The 16,697-nt window shown below is 38.3% G+C and overlaps 1 protein-coding gene across 1 annotated transcript in view; it reads left to right on the plus strand.

The window, feature by feature from the left end:
* Nucleotides 1-2,608: 2,608 nt before the first annotated feature.
* tmx4 (thioredoxin-related transmembrane protein 4) overlaps nucleotides 2,609-16,697 on the plus strand; it is a gene marked incomplete at its 5' end in the record, with an annotated part of 18,269 nt that continues 4,180 nt past the window's right edge. Inside the window, 7 exons of the mRNA XM_079833414.1 lie at nucleotides 2,609-2,805; nucleotides 3,414-3,529; nucleotides 12,395-12,440; nucleotides 12,580-12,708; nucleotides 12,795-12,840; nucleotides 13,954-14,055; nucleotides 14,504-14,567. Coding sequence (XP_079689540.1) covers nucleotides 2,609-2,805; nucleotides 3,414-3,529; nucleotides 12,395-12,440; nucleotides 12,580-12,708; nucleotides 12,795-12,840; nucleotides 13,954-14,055; nucleotides 14,504-14,567 — 700 coding nt within the window. The remainder of the gene's footprint in view (nucleotides 2,806-3,413; nucleotides 3,530-12,394; nucleotides 12,441-12,579; nucleotides 12,709-12,794; nucleotides 12,841-13,953; nucleotides 14,056-14,503; nucleotides 14,568-16,697) is intronic.

Below are 16,697 nucleotides of genomic sequence, written 5' to 3' on the forward strand. Positions count from 1 at the left end.
GTACATGTAGTTACTTAATATTAATCCGTACTTAAAATATATAATTACACTGTAACAATGACACATTAAAATAAAGTGTAACCAAATATTGTAAAGTATTTATATAGTACATCATGGTATTTGTTTCACTGAATAAAAATAGGCTACATATGTCCTGACAAAATGTTTCTCATTAATGTGATAAGCATATTTAGAGCATAATTATTTTTTATGGACAATATTATACCGTTTTTTTTTTTTGGTAATGTGATCACAATCATGTGTCAAAGTCTGTTTTTCTGCTCCACATCTTGGAATCTAAATCCTATACAATTCAATATATTTATTTATTTTATAATCACTTAGATAAAAAAAATCTAAGATTAAATCTAAGATGCAAAACAATAGAGCATGCAGGATTCATTTCTAGAAAATGACCTTGTCCTTTATGTTCAGTTAATGAATGTTACAATTAGGCAGCACCAATATTAATTCAGACCAACAATATTAATTAGGCCAATAATATACTAATATTGTCAGATACACAATATGATTACTGTTTATAATTATAAATCAGTCACCTTCATGCATTATGTTTCAGTTCCACATCTGGGGAGAAAAACGACAATTATGTTGGCTTGCATTGAATAAAGTACATAAGGATGAATTTATCCATTATATAATAATTATATATATATATATATGTTCTAGGTGTGATTTAAAAGAGTAGTTTAAAATTCTCACTGGAGCAAACTATATTAAAATGATTAGGACAAAACCTCATCTGAGCATTTTTGATTATTATTATTTCTGTTTTTGCTACCGTCTAGTGTTATGTAAGGCAGTCCCAGAACAGTTCTCACATATATGGGAAATAACGCAACTTCCTGAAATCCATCCTTAATTCAGTGTGTGGGATAGATTAGATAACACAGTGAAACTGGTTTCTTTGAGTAGACTATCGTATGAAGTTTTATAGACACATAATAAGCAAGGTTTCTTGCCACACTCACAACACATAGGGGTGTAACAATATATCGTGTCACAATATATCGCAATACAAAAATACAACAATATGTATCATGGATAGTGACAATGTGCATTGTGTACAGTTCACTCAAAATAAAATGTTGAATATAATCTATAACACTGCAATGGGGGAATATGTGTGTCCTGATAATGCCTACTGGTCTTATGTTACCAGTAAAAAGTTACCTAAAAGTGACCTGAAATATTTAAAATGTATCTAGTCAGTGACAGAGTGCAAGCACATTCGTCTAAAATAATTCTGTATTTTCAGCTTCAGAATCATGAATATTTTATTCTGGTGTCGTAATTGTCCTGTGCATTGGGTTACCAGCACCAGGTCAAAGGGTATTCATTTTTGTTAACCTTTTAGTATCGCAATAATATCGTATCGTGAGGTCAGTATTGTGATATGTATCGAATCGTGACATGAGGGTATCGTTACACCCTCTAGCTAATGTAAATCACCAAAACAATCAGCAATATGAAGCATGGTAATAGTTAACAGAGAGTTGGATTTTGATAAGTATAACTATTTTTTATACTCTACATGAATAATAATAAAAATAATGCTGAGGGTCACACTGCACAGAAGTCGCCAACTTTCTGCAGAGCTCCAGACCTCCAAACTTCTGTGTCCTTCAGATGAGCTCAAGAACAATGTGTAGAGCTTCATGGAATGGGTTTCCATGGCCGAGCAGCTCATCCAAGCCTTACATCACCAAGTGCAATGCAAAGCGTGGGATGCAGTGGGGTAAAGCGTGCCGCCACTGGACTCTAGAGCAGAGGAGACGTGTTCTCTGAGTGACCAATCACGCTTCTCTGTCTGGCAATCCCATGGACGAGTCTGGGTTTGGCGGTTGCCTGGAGAACGGGACTTGCCTGACTGCATTGTGCCAAGTGTAAAGTTTGGTGGAGGGGGATTATGGTGTGGGGGGTTGTTTTTCAGGGGTTGGGCTTGGCCCCTTAGTTCCAGTGAAAGGAACTATTAATGCTTCAGCATACCGAGACATTTTGGACAATTTCATGCTCCCAACTTTGTGGGAACAGTTCGGGTACGGCCCCTTCCTGTCCCATCATGACTGTGCTCCGGTGCACAAAGCGTCGCTCCATAAAGACATGGATGAGCGAGTTTGGTGTGTATAGTTTGGTGTGTCATGCATGTGTATACACTCAAAAAAAAAAAAAAAAGGTTCCATATGGCACCAAAAAGGAATCTTAGTCGTAATCATAGAGGAATCACTTTTGGTGCTATATAGCACCATATCTTAACATGTTCTGTATATGGTAGCGGTGCTATATAGCACCTTAGTCAAAGAACCGCTGAAGAACCACTGAAGAACCACTGAAGCACCAAAATTGGTGCTATATATCACTTAAAAAGGTTGATTACGCCAAGAACTATTTTTGGTGCCACATAGAACCTTTTTTTTATGTTTATATAATTATTTATTTATTTAATAGTGATAATAATATAGTTACATATACATAATATAGTACATTTATTTTAGAGTATTGTGTGTTTGAGCAGAGGTGCATATGCTGCACATCTGTAGAGTTCAGCTTTAAGCGCCGCTGCTGTATTTCCTGCTTCTGGTGAATCATGTGCTCCTGCAGCAGCAATATGGCGGGTCTGGCACGCGCGGATATGCAGAAATATGGCAGAAGTTTATGTCGGATCACTGCTGTATTTCTGCTGCTTGTGTGTCGTGTAAACGCTCAGACGGAGGTTAATCATGTGCAGACGGTGGCCGACGCGAACTGGACGCTCATCCTGCAGGGCGAGTGGATGATCAAATTGTGAGTATGTATGTGTGTGTGTGTGTGTGTGTGTGTGTGTGTGTGAGATATCATCTGATCCGCGAGCTGCAGGATTCTCGTTGTGTTGATCAGATTCAGTGACGCTTCGATCTGTCGCGCTGCAACAATGCACCGGTTTATTCCGTTACAGTGTCGAAATCATAACAACAACAATGCATGTTTGTGCAGTGAAGTACATGCAACCGGAAGTGTTTATAAATGTCTTCTGCAATATGCAAATAAGTGCAAATCGTCATGTTATGCATTAAGCATCTATATGCACAGATATTGTGGATGATATTGTGTTTATATCGGTGAACATGATCACATCTTCAGGGTCACGCCCACATTTGCATCCAGTATGCAGGAAGTGAAGCAAAATACGATGCATGCATAGGGTGACCAAACGTCCTGTCCTGGGCCTAATATAACACTTTTCTATCCATACAGAGGAGGCATACTTTAAATGTATTGAAATGAATAAGGAATCTTTGAGTAAACTTCATTTGAGTATCTCATTGAGTGTCCTGGTTTCCGGTAATCAAAATATGGTCACCCTATGCATGTATGGAAATGAATTGCTGCTCTGTTTCGTGTGTTTATTACAGTTATGCCCCTTGGTGCCCGGCGTGCCAACATTTACACGCAGACTGGGAGAATCTGGGAAGACAGAGTGAAAGTCTGGGCATATCCGTGGGCAGGGTGGACGTTACACAACAACCAGGTTTGACTGATTAGCTATCTGTCTTAGGGGAAGTATGGAAAAAAACATACAGTGTGGATCATTTTATGTCATGCAAACAAAATATATCTTAATATAGTTATTTATTTTACTACTTTATGTATTAATTATTAAATAATCATATGGTAATGCATATTGGATAATCCAGTGATTGAAATGCTTATTTGATTTTTTTTGTTACACTTTATTTTACAGTGTCCTTGTCACACACACACACACACACACACACACACACACACACACACACACACACACACACACACACACACACACACACACACACACACACACACACACACACACACACTTATGTGTGTGTGTGTGTGTGTGTGTATATAGTGTTTAAAGTGTTTAAACAACAATATACTTCCACTTGCATGTATTTGACAATCGGAATCAGATATTTCATGCCATAGCTAACACATTTGTTAATATTCTGAATAAAAAAGGAAAAAATGACATAAAAGCAGATCATCATTCATTCAGCGCTGTTGCTGCTGCTGTGTGTCACGTGACAAGCAATGACGCGTCACCATGGAAACGCCCCCCCCCCCCCCCCCCCCCACAATATAGTTCCCACGTCCCTGGTAGTGTGTGCGCGCTGGCTTTAGCGGTGCATTCAAGGGCACTTGTAAAACTGATGTTTGTTGTGACTGCCAGAGTTGTATGCAGGGCGAGCGCGGAGAGGGGAAATCTATATTGTCTATATCGTTGCTTTTTTCGATGGTAATATCTAGAAAGTTCATATCTAGATATAGATACGATAACGATATATCGTTCAGCCCTACTGTATATGTCTAACAGGGAAGGCCACGGGTAAATATAACATTTATTATAATGGTTTATTTATGTAAAGATTGTTTTAGATTAAATTAAATTAAAAGTTGTTTTTTTAAAGCCTAATAAATGTTGAAATTGGCAGCTTTCAGTTATACTGTAATGTAACGTCATTAATGTTTCATAGAGACATTAGTATCAGTGATACTGGCTTTCATTCATAAAAACATGCCATTACAACACATATTTAAAATATACTGACTTTAAATTGTTTCTACATGAATTTGGAGAGTAACTGAAATGATTACAATATCAAAATATTAAAAACTTGCGATTAATCGCGATTTATATTAGAGCTGGGCAATAAAACGATAATGATAATTATCGTAATTAAATACTATAGTAATTATTACAAATTACTATAGTATTTAAATTATGCATAATTACACACAACTAACCCTCAACCAAACCCTAACCCTACCCTAACCCTATAGTAAGTACATATTTATTAATATTACTCAGTACTTACATGTATAACTACACTGTAACAATGACACCTTAAAATAAAGTGTAATTTTTAAGTATTGAGTAATATTTAGTAACTATTGTAATTACTAGGGATGCTCCGATTAGGATTTTTGCAGCTGATACCGATTCCAATGCTTCACTGATTTGTAAGCTCTCTGATCACCGTTAACCTTTTTTCAGATAAAAAGAAAAATACTATAGATGTTGCCTTTATTATATTTTTGTTACATTTTTATGGTAGTTATGTTACAATGTAACTATTGTTTTAACAGGGTACTAAATAATCACAAAATGGATTAATTATACAGAGAACATTTTAATATGCCTTTAATGGGGTTTCTTCATAACACTACGCATATCAGTACACTAAACAGGGCTGGGCGATATGGCGATACACGGCATATATCCTGGTATTTTCTACAGTTTTTGTACTTTGATTTTAATAATAATTTTATTTCACATCCTGCCCAATGATGTCCTAAAAACAATGTTGATATTGAAGGCTATAAACAAATACAGTGAATGTAATGTAGGCATGTATTAATAATTTAGTTTTTTTTAATTGACTAAACTAAAAATGAAAATAAAAACAAAAGCATGTTAGCCTATATTTGATTATCCAATTATAATGGTCACTTTCATAAAAATATACTTACTTGTAGGTTTAAAATTCCACAAATGGCACATTTATTGTCCAACAACAAATATTTTAGAAATATGTATATTTTAGTCAGAATTATTGCGTTCCTATTCTATTGCGCTCCGTAGCAAAGTTTGAATATTTGCTACTACCCCACGCGTCATGTACGTCCTCACCATAAGGTCCTCACGCTGACGTCATCAAATTGCGATCGGTTCGTGAAAACGGCCAAGTTTAGTGTGTACAGATCGAGTCATAAAATATGATTATCGGCCGATCAATCGGAGCATCCCTAGTAATTACAATAGGATTGGGATTTAGTTGAGGGTTAGTTGCATGTAATTACGCATAATTTACTGTTATTACTATAGTAAGTACATGTGATATGTGACCCTGGACCATAAAACTAGTCATAAGGGTACATTTTTTAAAATTGAGATTTATATATCATCTGAAAGCTGAATAAATAAAATCAAAATAATAAATGAATATCTGGAATCTGAGGGTGCAAAAAAAAAAATCAAAATATTGAGAAAAATCGCCATTAAAGTTGTTCAAATGAAGTCCTTAACAATGCATATTACTAATAATAATGCATTTTTTATATATTTACTGTAGGAAATTTACAAAATACCTTCATGGAACATGATCTTTATATCCTAATGATTTTAGCATAAAATATATTTATTACCACAAATATACCCGTGAGACTTAAGTTTTGGGCTCCAGGGTCACATATATATATATATATATATATATAACAAGGACACTGTAAAATGAAGTGTTACCCTATATTTAAGTTCTGAGTAATATTAATTAACTTACTAAAGGGTTAGGTTTTATGGTTAGGTACTTGTAATTATGCATATATTACTGTCATTACTATAGAAAGTACATGTAGTAACTACATCACCTTCAAATAAAGTGTTACAGATTTTTTTACTAGTTGCTGGACATCAGTGCATTACGCACATTATGCAGTCATTGAGTTAAAACAAAGCTAAAACGATGAACGCGGATGAGCCACATTCAGAGCTGTTGAATATACTGTAATTCTGTGTGTGTGACACCATCAACAGTGTGAATGGCCGGTTTGCGTACGGTTTGATCTGATCATCTGCGGCGTGTCTGGCATTTCAGAAGGAAGGAACACTGCTGGATTGTTTGCACACACTGAGCTCTTTACACGCTTTAAGAGTTGTCATGTGGCTCAAATTAACTCTCTACAGTGGGGTTGAGTTGTGCTTTTAATATAGCCCATGTCACTAAATTTAACTCCTACTGCAGTTATTATCAGCCATGTTTGTTGTGCACTATAACATCATAAGCAGATGAACGTTTTTATTATTAAAGAGGACCTCCATCCATCCATCCATCTTCTTCCGCTTATCCGGGGCCGGGTCGCGGGGGCAGCAGTCTAAGCCGAGATGCCCAGACTTCCCTCTCCCTAGACACTTCCTCTAGCTCTTCCGGGGGGACACCGAGGCGTTCCAAGGCCAGCCGGGAGACATAGTCCCTCCAGCGTGTCCTTGGTCTTCCCCGGGGCCTCCTCCCGGTTGGACATGCCCGAAACACCTTCCCGGGAAGGCGTTCAGGAGGCATCCGGAACAGATGCCCGAGCCACCTCAGCTGACCCCTCTCGATGTGGAGGAGCAGCGGCTCTACTCCGAGTTCCTCCCGAGTGACTGAGCTCCTCACCCTATCTCTAAGGGAGCGCCCAGCCACCCTGCGGAGAAAGCTCATTTCGGCCGCCTGTATCCGGGATCTTGTCCTTTCGGTCATGACCCAAAGCTCATGACCATAGGTGAGAGTAGGAACGTAGATTGACCGGTAAATCGAGAGCTTCGCCTTACGGCTTAGCTCTTTCTTCACCACGACAGACCGGTACATCGACCGCATTACTGCAGAAGCTGCACCGATCCGTCTGTCAATCTCCCGTTCCATCCTCCCCTCACTCGTGAACAAGACCCCTAGATACTTAAACTCCTCCACTTGGGGCAGGAACTCTCCACCAACCTGGAGTGGGCAAGCCACCCTTTTCCGACTGAGGACCATGGCCTCGGACTTGGAGGTGCTGATCCCCATCCCAGCCGCTTCACACTCGGCTGCAAACCGTCCCAATGCATGCTGAAGGTCCTGGTTAGAAGGGGCCATCACGACAACGTCATCCGCAAAGAGCAGAGACGAAACCGTGTGGTCCCCAAACCTGACACCCTCTGGCCCTTGGCTGCGCCTAGAAATTCTGTCCATAAAAATTATGAACAGAACCGGCGACAAAGGGCAGCCCTGCCGGAGTCCAACATGCACCGGGAACAAGTCTGACTTACTGCCGGCAATGCGGACCAAACTCCTGCTTCGGTCATACAGGGACCGGACAGCCCTCAGCAAAGGACCCCGGACCCCATACTCCCCGAGCACCCTCCACAGGATGCCGCGAGGGACACAGTCGAATGCCTTCTCCAAATCCACAAAACAAATGTGGACTGGTTGGGCAAACTCCCATGAACCCTCCAGCACCCTGTAGAGGGTATAGAGCTGGTCCAGTGTTCCGCGACCAGGACGAAAACCAGACTGTTCCTCCTGAATCCGAGGTTCCACTATCGGCCGGATTCTCCTCTCCAGTACCCTTAAAGAGGACCTATTATATCAAAGTGTTGATTTTGTTTTTGGGCTTCTAAGACATAAATTCTCCATTGTTGCAGCTCGTCTCTTCACAGTCTGTCAGTAACGCTCTGTTTAGTTCCTGTCTCTATGAAGCCCCTAGAAAAAGCACACTGTGCTCTGATTGGTCGGCTGGAGCAGTGTGTTGTGATTGGTCAAGCTCTTCCAGTGTGTTTGGGAAATGCCCCGCCCCTTACCATAACCGCCAGTTTCAACACACTACTTATTAGGGCCCTATGAAAAAATTGGACTCATTTTAATGGTTAAATAAAATTGTATTAATCAAAAAGCATGCCTAATTAATAGAAATCAAGAAATGTGTACAATTTAACAACGATTAATTAAAAGTTTAACAAAAATGACATATTTAGGGCCCTATGAAATACGTTTTCTTTTTTTTCTCAAATAATATATATATATTCTGTATTTTCTGATTTAAGGATTCCATTTGAAATGGTTTAATTAAATTACAATTTTATTAATCAAATTTAAATAATCAAAAAGCATGTGTAATTAATTGAATTCATAAAAAAAAAAAAAATAATGTTTTTTTCTTCTTCCAGAAATTCTATGTTGTGTATTTACATTTTTCTGGCAACCAAATGAATGGGGAAAAAAAACTATTTAATTGATCTCATTTGAAATTAAACTTTTTTGTCAAAGCTGTTCCGTGGAAGAGAAATGGATAATTCATAAAAAATATATAAAATTTTACGTTTTAATATTGATTTATTATCAGTGATATAACATTGAGACGTGGCTAAATTCTACTGTACAACAGTAATACGAGCACGTCTTTGTGTTCACACCCAAGCGATTTTCACTGGCGATGCGCCGAATGAACGTGCAAATTCGGTCAATAGCGCTCCCGGTACTCAAGGAGGTGCTGCGACTCTTTACGCTTCTGACACTCGCTTGTCACACAGAAAAAGAAAGACAGTATTTACGTGCTTGCCAAAACCATTCACACACTTTTTTTTCTAACTGGCAAGCAGCATTAGAAGCTCATCTTCTTCTTTATCTACTTACGCCATCAAGTGGTGTTTTACTGTAACTTCAGCAGCTCCAGGCACGTGAACGAAAGCGGCGATCTCATTGGTTGGCTGGTTTTTAAGGCGTTTTTTTTTTTTTATGACGCTTTTACGGCTGACGTTTTGCGTGTCGGTGTGCACACTCACATTGGCGCCCTTTGTTTAGTCACGAGGCGTTAAACGTCTACGATAAACGCGCAAAAATCATCCTGGTGTGAACAGGCCTTGATGCTGCGTTCACACCAAACGCGAATAGAGCGTCAAATTCGCGTCTACCACGTCTAGTTGGACGCTTGAACATTTTGAATCCATTTGCGCGTCCACAGCGGATTGGACACGCGTATAAATTGAGCGTTTGAAGCAAAATAGACGCGCATTCAAGGCACTCCAGGAGAAATATGTCATAAAACACTAGTGTTGTTTTTGGCGGCCTGTTTTTCATTTTAGTTTTAGTCTAGTCTTTGTGTCAAGCTGTCATTTTAGTTTTTATTAGTTTTAGTCATAGTCATACTCTTTTTAGTCTAGTCAAGTTTTAGTCGACTAAAAGTCTGAGCATTTTAGTCTTATTTTAGTCAGAATTATCTATGACTATTTTCGTCTAGTTTTAGTCGACGAAAACTGATGACATTTTAGTCAAGTTTTAGTCAATGCAAATTGTATTTTAGTCTCTTTTTAGTAATGCAATTCTATTTAACCCAGTCAATGTAGTATAAGTAGCCTACGTATTATAGACAAAACCAAAATCTTCTTTTAGCCAAACCCATTTCAAACAAGGTTATCTTATTATATTATTGTTACCTTAGACTCAAGAATACATCCATTCCAGACACGGAAGACGCTCTGATTTGAAGTTACAACATATTTATTTTACCAACTAAACATGTTAAAAGTACACACACATACATTTAAATAAAATAAATAAAAACATTGAGATGTCTCTTAAGGTTTGTGGTGTTTTTTCCTGTGATTTTTGTGGCCACATTTTTCCCCATCTATTTCCACAACACCCGTTTTATTTTCCACTTCAATGTGATAAAAGTTTTTCCAAATGTCTTAATAAGAATAAATGCATATTTAATTTAATAATAGGAAAATAATATCCAAATTATTATTTAAATATGTTTAAAATTAGACCCACATTATAGTTAAAATGTTTTTCTGTCTTGTATTTTATCTCAAAATAAAGGATGTAATTTTATTCCACATGGAAATGAGTGGAAATAAGTGAATATAGCCTCTTATTCGCTTATGAGGTATTCATAATGCTGCGGTTATTTTAACATATATAATTGCTGCCGTTATAACGGGACATTTCAAATGTTTACGTGCTTTTCTTTCTTTCTTTTTTTGAGCGGTGATGAAATATCTTGCTCTTGTAAATACTTACCAATATTTCAGTAATACAAGTCTAGATCTTTAAAATGCATCCAGATAACAGCGAAGCACAACCGCACGGTGCTCTGCAGTGGCCAAAAAGGATATAAACCGTGAATTCTGAAGTGATTGAAAACTCAGAAATGTGGATTCAGACGGAACCACACGACCTTGGTGTTTGTCAAACAGTAATTCAGTTAGGTAATTTGGCCGGAGATTTTTACACGGGTGGTGGGAGAAAAACACTGACATTCTGCATTAAGACGACCATAAAATCACTGACTAGCCCCTGTAAATGATGAAGACACCTTACGACCGCAGGACAAACAATTACCGTCCGAATAGGGCTTACGAACCCCGACTGGCCGGCCATAGGACCCGTTCACTCACCGGAGACGCCGCGCGAGTGGGGTTTGAAGAGAGTGATGTCACCTGCGTCTGCGCAGTGAGACCTGATGCAGCCCCTGAATGAGACGCACAGAAATACTGCAAACTTTCGTCATACTTTCGTCAACGAAAATGAAGAGACATTTTAGCATAGTTTTTATTTTGTGAACCACATTTAGTCTCGTTTTTATTCGTCATCGTCACATGACCAGCATTTACGTTGCGTCTCGTCTCGTTTTCGTCACGTTATAAAGGTTCGTTGACGAAGATATTTAGTCATACTTTTCGTTGACGAAAACAACACTATAAAACACCACTGCCTCTTTTCATTTATTAAACATTTATAGCCACACAAATGTGGTTCAGGCAACACTACCTACATTATATTCACTGCATGTATATTTAAATATCCTAAAAAATAAAGTTATGAAATTTCTCTTTGCCCGCAGTCAAAACGATTGGGCAGACAACAAATTATAGATTCATGACACCAAAGATCGGCCGTTAGATCAACACAAGACGAAGCCCTACAGGACATCAGAGCCAGCGGCAGACGGCAGAAGGACTGGCTGAGGAAAGGCTGCTCTCGCAGGGGTTAATGAGCGCTGAGCGCCCTGTGATCGCCTGGATCTCACAACTCCAAAAACGCCAGATTATTATTATTTTTTAAATAGGCGCTCTCTTTATAAATAAACCACAGATTTGATCTTTAAACAACTACACTCTCACCTGAAAAAGTCTTACAACTAAATTCTGTGACACAATAACAGTAGTATTTTTAAATCATGCGGTTTCTCATCACGTCACTTTACCACGTGACAGCAGCGAGCAGGCTCCTGATTGGTTAACGCGGCGCGAATTGACGGCAAAGTTCAGATTGTTCAACTCGGCGTCAAACGCGTGAATGCACAAAAAGCACCAAATAAAATCACTTGCGCGTATTGATCGAAATCGCGTCCATCGCGCCGCAGGACCTCCAGACGCGTCTTTACTTTGACTTAACATTGAAATCACTCGCTCCAGACGCTCTATTCGTGTTTGGTGTGAACACAGCTTTACACTAAAGAAAGATGAACATGGACCAAAGCACAATAGGTCTCCATTATATCCAGACCTGTTTAGACGATTCCCTTTGAACACAAACTACATTTTAAAGGCGAGCAAAGATTACATTTAAGCTGCTAATGATGTGAAAATTGTCTTGTTGTTCCACCCACAGCGGGTCTGAATGGAGTCTCTCCTGTAAATCTCAGCTGCTGGGGAGAAAACGCCTTTTACTGTGTCTGGCTGTCAGGAAGCTGTCAGGCTTTACTCCTGTTACAGCTCCGCTATAGACCGTATACCGCCTTCCCATGCCGAAGGGATTCTTTAGCCCAGTATAGGATGTGCTCGCTCTTCTATCTGCATTTCTGCATCTATATATCCATCCTCTGTTCTTTTGTTCTACAGGTCTGAGTGGGAGGTTTCTGGTTACAACACTGCCGACTATTTTTCAGTAAGTCCTCAGATGGCTGAATTTATCTTCCCTCAGGTGTCATGACAAAACTCGTTTAAAATGTTCTTTCAGGTCCCACTTTTTAATTAAAAAAAGTATTTCATTGAGGCATAACACAGAAAACCCATCTCACCCACAGCGCTAAAGATGGAAATTTCCGCAAATATGTTTCATCACGGACTATTGAGGATATCCAGGCTTATGTTGTGGACAGGAAGTGGGCGACGGTTGAGCCGGTGCCAGGATGGAAGTCACCATCCTCTCTTCTGTAAATAAAACCTTTCCTGTCTGCAAAAGTGCTGATGTGTTTGCATCATGAAATTTTGCATATAAAACGGTTTTATTCTTTTACAGGATGTCAGGAATGGCTAATCTGTTTCGTCTCTCCGTGTGGATCAGAGTAAGAAACATTTCTGTAGTTTTGTCTTTAAAACTGGCATCATTTACTCATTCTAAAGCCTTATGGCATAACACTAAATCATATATTTTAAGGATGTTGTTCACGCCGGCCCAAAAAGGACAAAAAAACACCATAAAAATACCAAAGTAGCCCATATAACTCTATTGATGCGTTCATTTTCCCAGTCTGCAGTGATACACTTGAGTCATAGAGCAATACTTGTATTATTTACATGAATAATTATTAATTAATAATTTAATATTTTGTTAACATTAGTTGAAATACACTGCTATTAATACACTTCCTCAGTATTTATCTTTTTTTTTTTAAAGGAGCCTCTATTTAATTTAATTAAGCAGCACAACTCTTTTCAACATTAATAACGGACTATCAAATCAGCATATTAGAATGATTTCTGATGGATCATGTGACACTGAAATAAATAACACCTGCATAACAATTGCTGAAATAAAAATATATATATTTATTTTACATATTTACTATATTAGAAGTAATTAATTGGAAAATATATCAAAATGCAAAAAATAAATAAATAACGTGCCCAAACAAAATGTTTCTATTTATGTTTGTATATGATACAGTTTATATAAATTTCCCAAGATTTCAAATTGAATCCCATAAATTCCCGTAGATTCACGTAATTTCTAAATTGGAATATATTTCCAAAAATTCCCCAGATTAATTTCTTGTGGAAAAAATTCCAGAAAATCTACCAGCCTAGAAAATCGCAACTTTTCATTTTCCGTCGGTCTTAGGTACACGATGTAACTACAGAAGAGTCAAGTTTTAAATAGGAAAAATATTGAAACTCTTTGGTCATTTTTTGGAGCGAGATGCTAACGGTCTAATCAGATTCAATGATCTATGCTAAGCTATGCTAAGATCGGAGATCGGCTTAAAATCAACTGTTTAACTCTAGGGGAGTTGGAAAATGAGCCTATTTTCAAAAAAAGTTCCCTTAACGCATTAACTATTGTTAAATAATGGGACCTTATTGTAAAGTGTTACTGATAATTTTATGTCCTTTATTTTATGAAGAAACCTGTCTTTTACGTACATTAAATATATCCCCGTTTTGTCCATTTAACGCAGCAAATCCACACGTACCTGACGAATATTCTCGGTATTCCTTCCTGGGGCTCGTATGTGATATTTGCCATCATCACACTCTTTATGGGGCTGATACTCGGCCTGGTAAGTCTACAAACATCATTTTCACAGTTTAGATGTGTTAATGTATTATTCATGTTCAAAGCAAAAAGCGATAAGCTTTACTCTGTGCATGAGAGTATCTCATGCATAAATCTTCCTGCAAACGGACCATCCGTGGTTCAGATCTAAAAAGACCATTTACCAAAGGGACCCAACGAAGTGCACTTGACTTCATCTAACGCGAGCGCTCTATGAAGCAGTTCGCACAGTGATACGTGATGACTTGCAGCAGAAGGACTTATATAATGCATTTTGAAGTAAAGATGTTCTCACATTATACAACGTGAGTTGCGTAATACTGGTCGATTCTGCGGCTCTTTTGAGGATACAGTGGGTGGTTCTCGCTTGTAGTGGATCAAACTTTTAAAAGTGAACTTCCACTGGTGGGTTTGAAATCATGACTCGGTCTAATGCTGAATATCTCAATCAGATGCTGGTCCTGATCGCTGACTGCATCTGGCCATCCAGACCAAAGCGTAGACAAGACAAAACAGGTGAGATTAGAAACACTTTTCATTTGCATTGCACTAAACTTTTTTGTTTTCATTAATGCTGTAATTTCTTATGTTTAACTTTACTTTGAATATCACAGTTGTCTGAAACTTTTATTATTCAGGGCTCCAGACCGCGACCTTTTTTCCTGCCGGTGCACCCATCCCATAATCTGTCATTTCTGTTACATATGAGAAACACCAAACCTGTCTTTTACGTTTATTGAATATATCCCCGTTTTGTCTGTTTAACACAGCAAATCCACACACACCTGACGAATACTCTCGGTTAGGGCTGCAACTAACGATTATTTTGATACTCGATTAGTTGGTCGATTATTTTTCCGATTAATCTGATAAAAATCACTTTTTTTATTGGCAAAACACACTGTTCCACATCCTGTTCAATGCTGTACTTCAGACAAACTTGTCAGCTGAGTGCTATGAACACACAGTGAATATATCTACCCAAATTACACAAATTAGCCATGGTTTTGAACATGATGAACAAAACAAATAATAAATATAGCTGCAAGCAGCAATACTGGGGCCAAGCGCAAATAAGAAGACAAGACATGCCAAAATGGCTGGCAGTGTCAGATAAACTGCAGCAATGAGCAATTAAAGGCATTTTAAGATGATTTTTGGCAAAAAGGCTGAAAAATGCATTGTAGTCTATGGGAATTTCATGTATTGTTCTGGCGCAATCCAACCATTTTTTAGGTGTCCTCTGAGTGAGCCCATACATGTGTGTGTCAATTTTGGTGAAAATATCTCATTTCGTTTTGGAGTTAATAGACATTTATATGAAAAAACACATGAAAAATGACTGACACCTGACTTTGATTGGATTTTACTCCCCCTTACTATCAATATTTTGACATTTGGGTATTAGCGTTTAGCTATCAACCTGTATTTCCGAACTTCTGACGCTGGTTTCGTCTCGATCGGACTAGCAGTTTCGAAGATATCAGCTAACGTTTTATAAGCGCTAAATTACCACGCTGCACAAACCATAGGCCGAAACCTGGCAAGTCTGGTATCGTTGGACTCGGCAAGGATTCAGGAGACAAGAAAAGTTACTCCCATTAAAATAAGTCAATCACACCCAAAGTTGTAAGCGTTTGAATAAAAAAAATTGTGGTGGCGCTGTTTCAAAACTTCTCAGGCTCCTTCAGGGCATCGTGCTGATGACCCATACCAAGTTTCATGTGTTCATAAAATACAGCATTTTAGCACATAATTCAAAATGGCTGACAGCCAAAATGGCCGATATGTTAAAATTGGATACGACTCGGCATGCCGTGATTTTTGGACAAACGGTTCAGATGTTATAAGCAAAAATAGCCAATTTCGTACCTCCGGACCAGTAGGTGGCGCTGCGCCGAAACGCTGCATGTTTGCCTTTGGTCATGCTTGTGATGACATGTACCAACTTTTGTTTGAATACGATAAAGTGTTATAGCCTTAAGTGTATTTTCGCAAACGCTACGTAAAATTTGTTAGCGGGTTTATCAAAAACGAAATCAACTTGAATTCCATAGCTTTTTGTCAGCATGGTCTGAAGATGATCTGGTTAGATTTTTGTGAATATTGGAGCAACGGCCTAGGAGGAGTTCGCAAAAGTAGGTTTTTTGGTTAATTAAAAATGGCGGGAAATTTTTAATGATGGAAAATGACTTCATAGGGTACAATCGAATTGTTTTGAGCCAAGGAATCAGAGGGAAAAAAAATATTTTTGTAATTTTGTTTCTAGCCCTTATGGTTCAAAAGTTATTAACATAAACATGAGTGAAACTTTGGACAGGTGGTGGTGCTAGAGGGATTGTTTTAGGGACTCCAAAATTGGTGTGGTTAATGATGGGCCAGTCCTCTATCTGTGTGCCAAATTTCATAAATTTCCCGCAAACGGTTCTATGGGCTGCCATAGGCTTCAATGACAGAATAATAATAATAAGAAATCTAACGGTTTCAATAGGTGCCTCCGCACTTTCGGTGCTTGGCCCCTAATAATAAATATAGCTGCAAGCAGCAATACCGGGGCAAAGCGCAAAGAAGCCAATAAGACATGCCAAGATGGCTGGGAGTGTTAGACCAACTGCAACAATGAGCAATTAAAGGCATTTTAAGATT

The sequence above is a fragment of the Gobio gobio genome (assembly GCF_949357685.1).
Source record: "Gobio gobio genome assembly, chromosome: 13".
NCBI lineage: Eukaryota > Metazoa > Chordata > Actinopteri > Cypriniformes > Gobionidae > Gobio > Gobio gobio.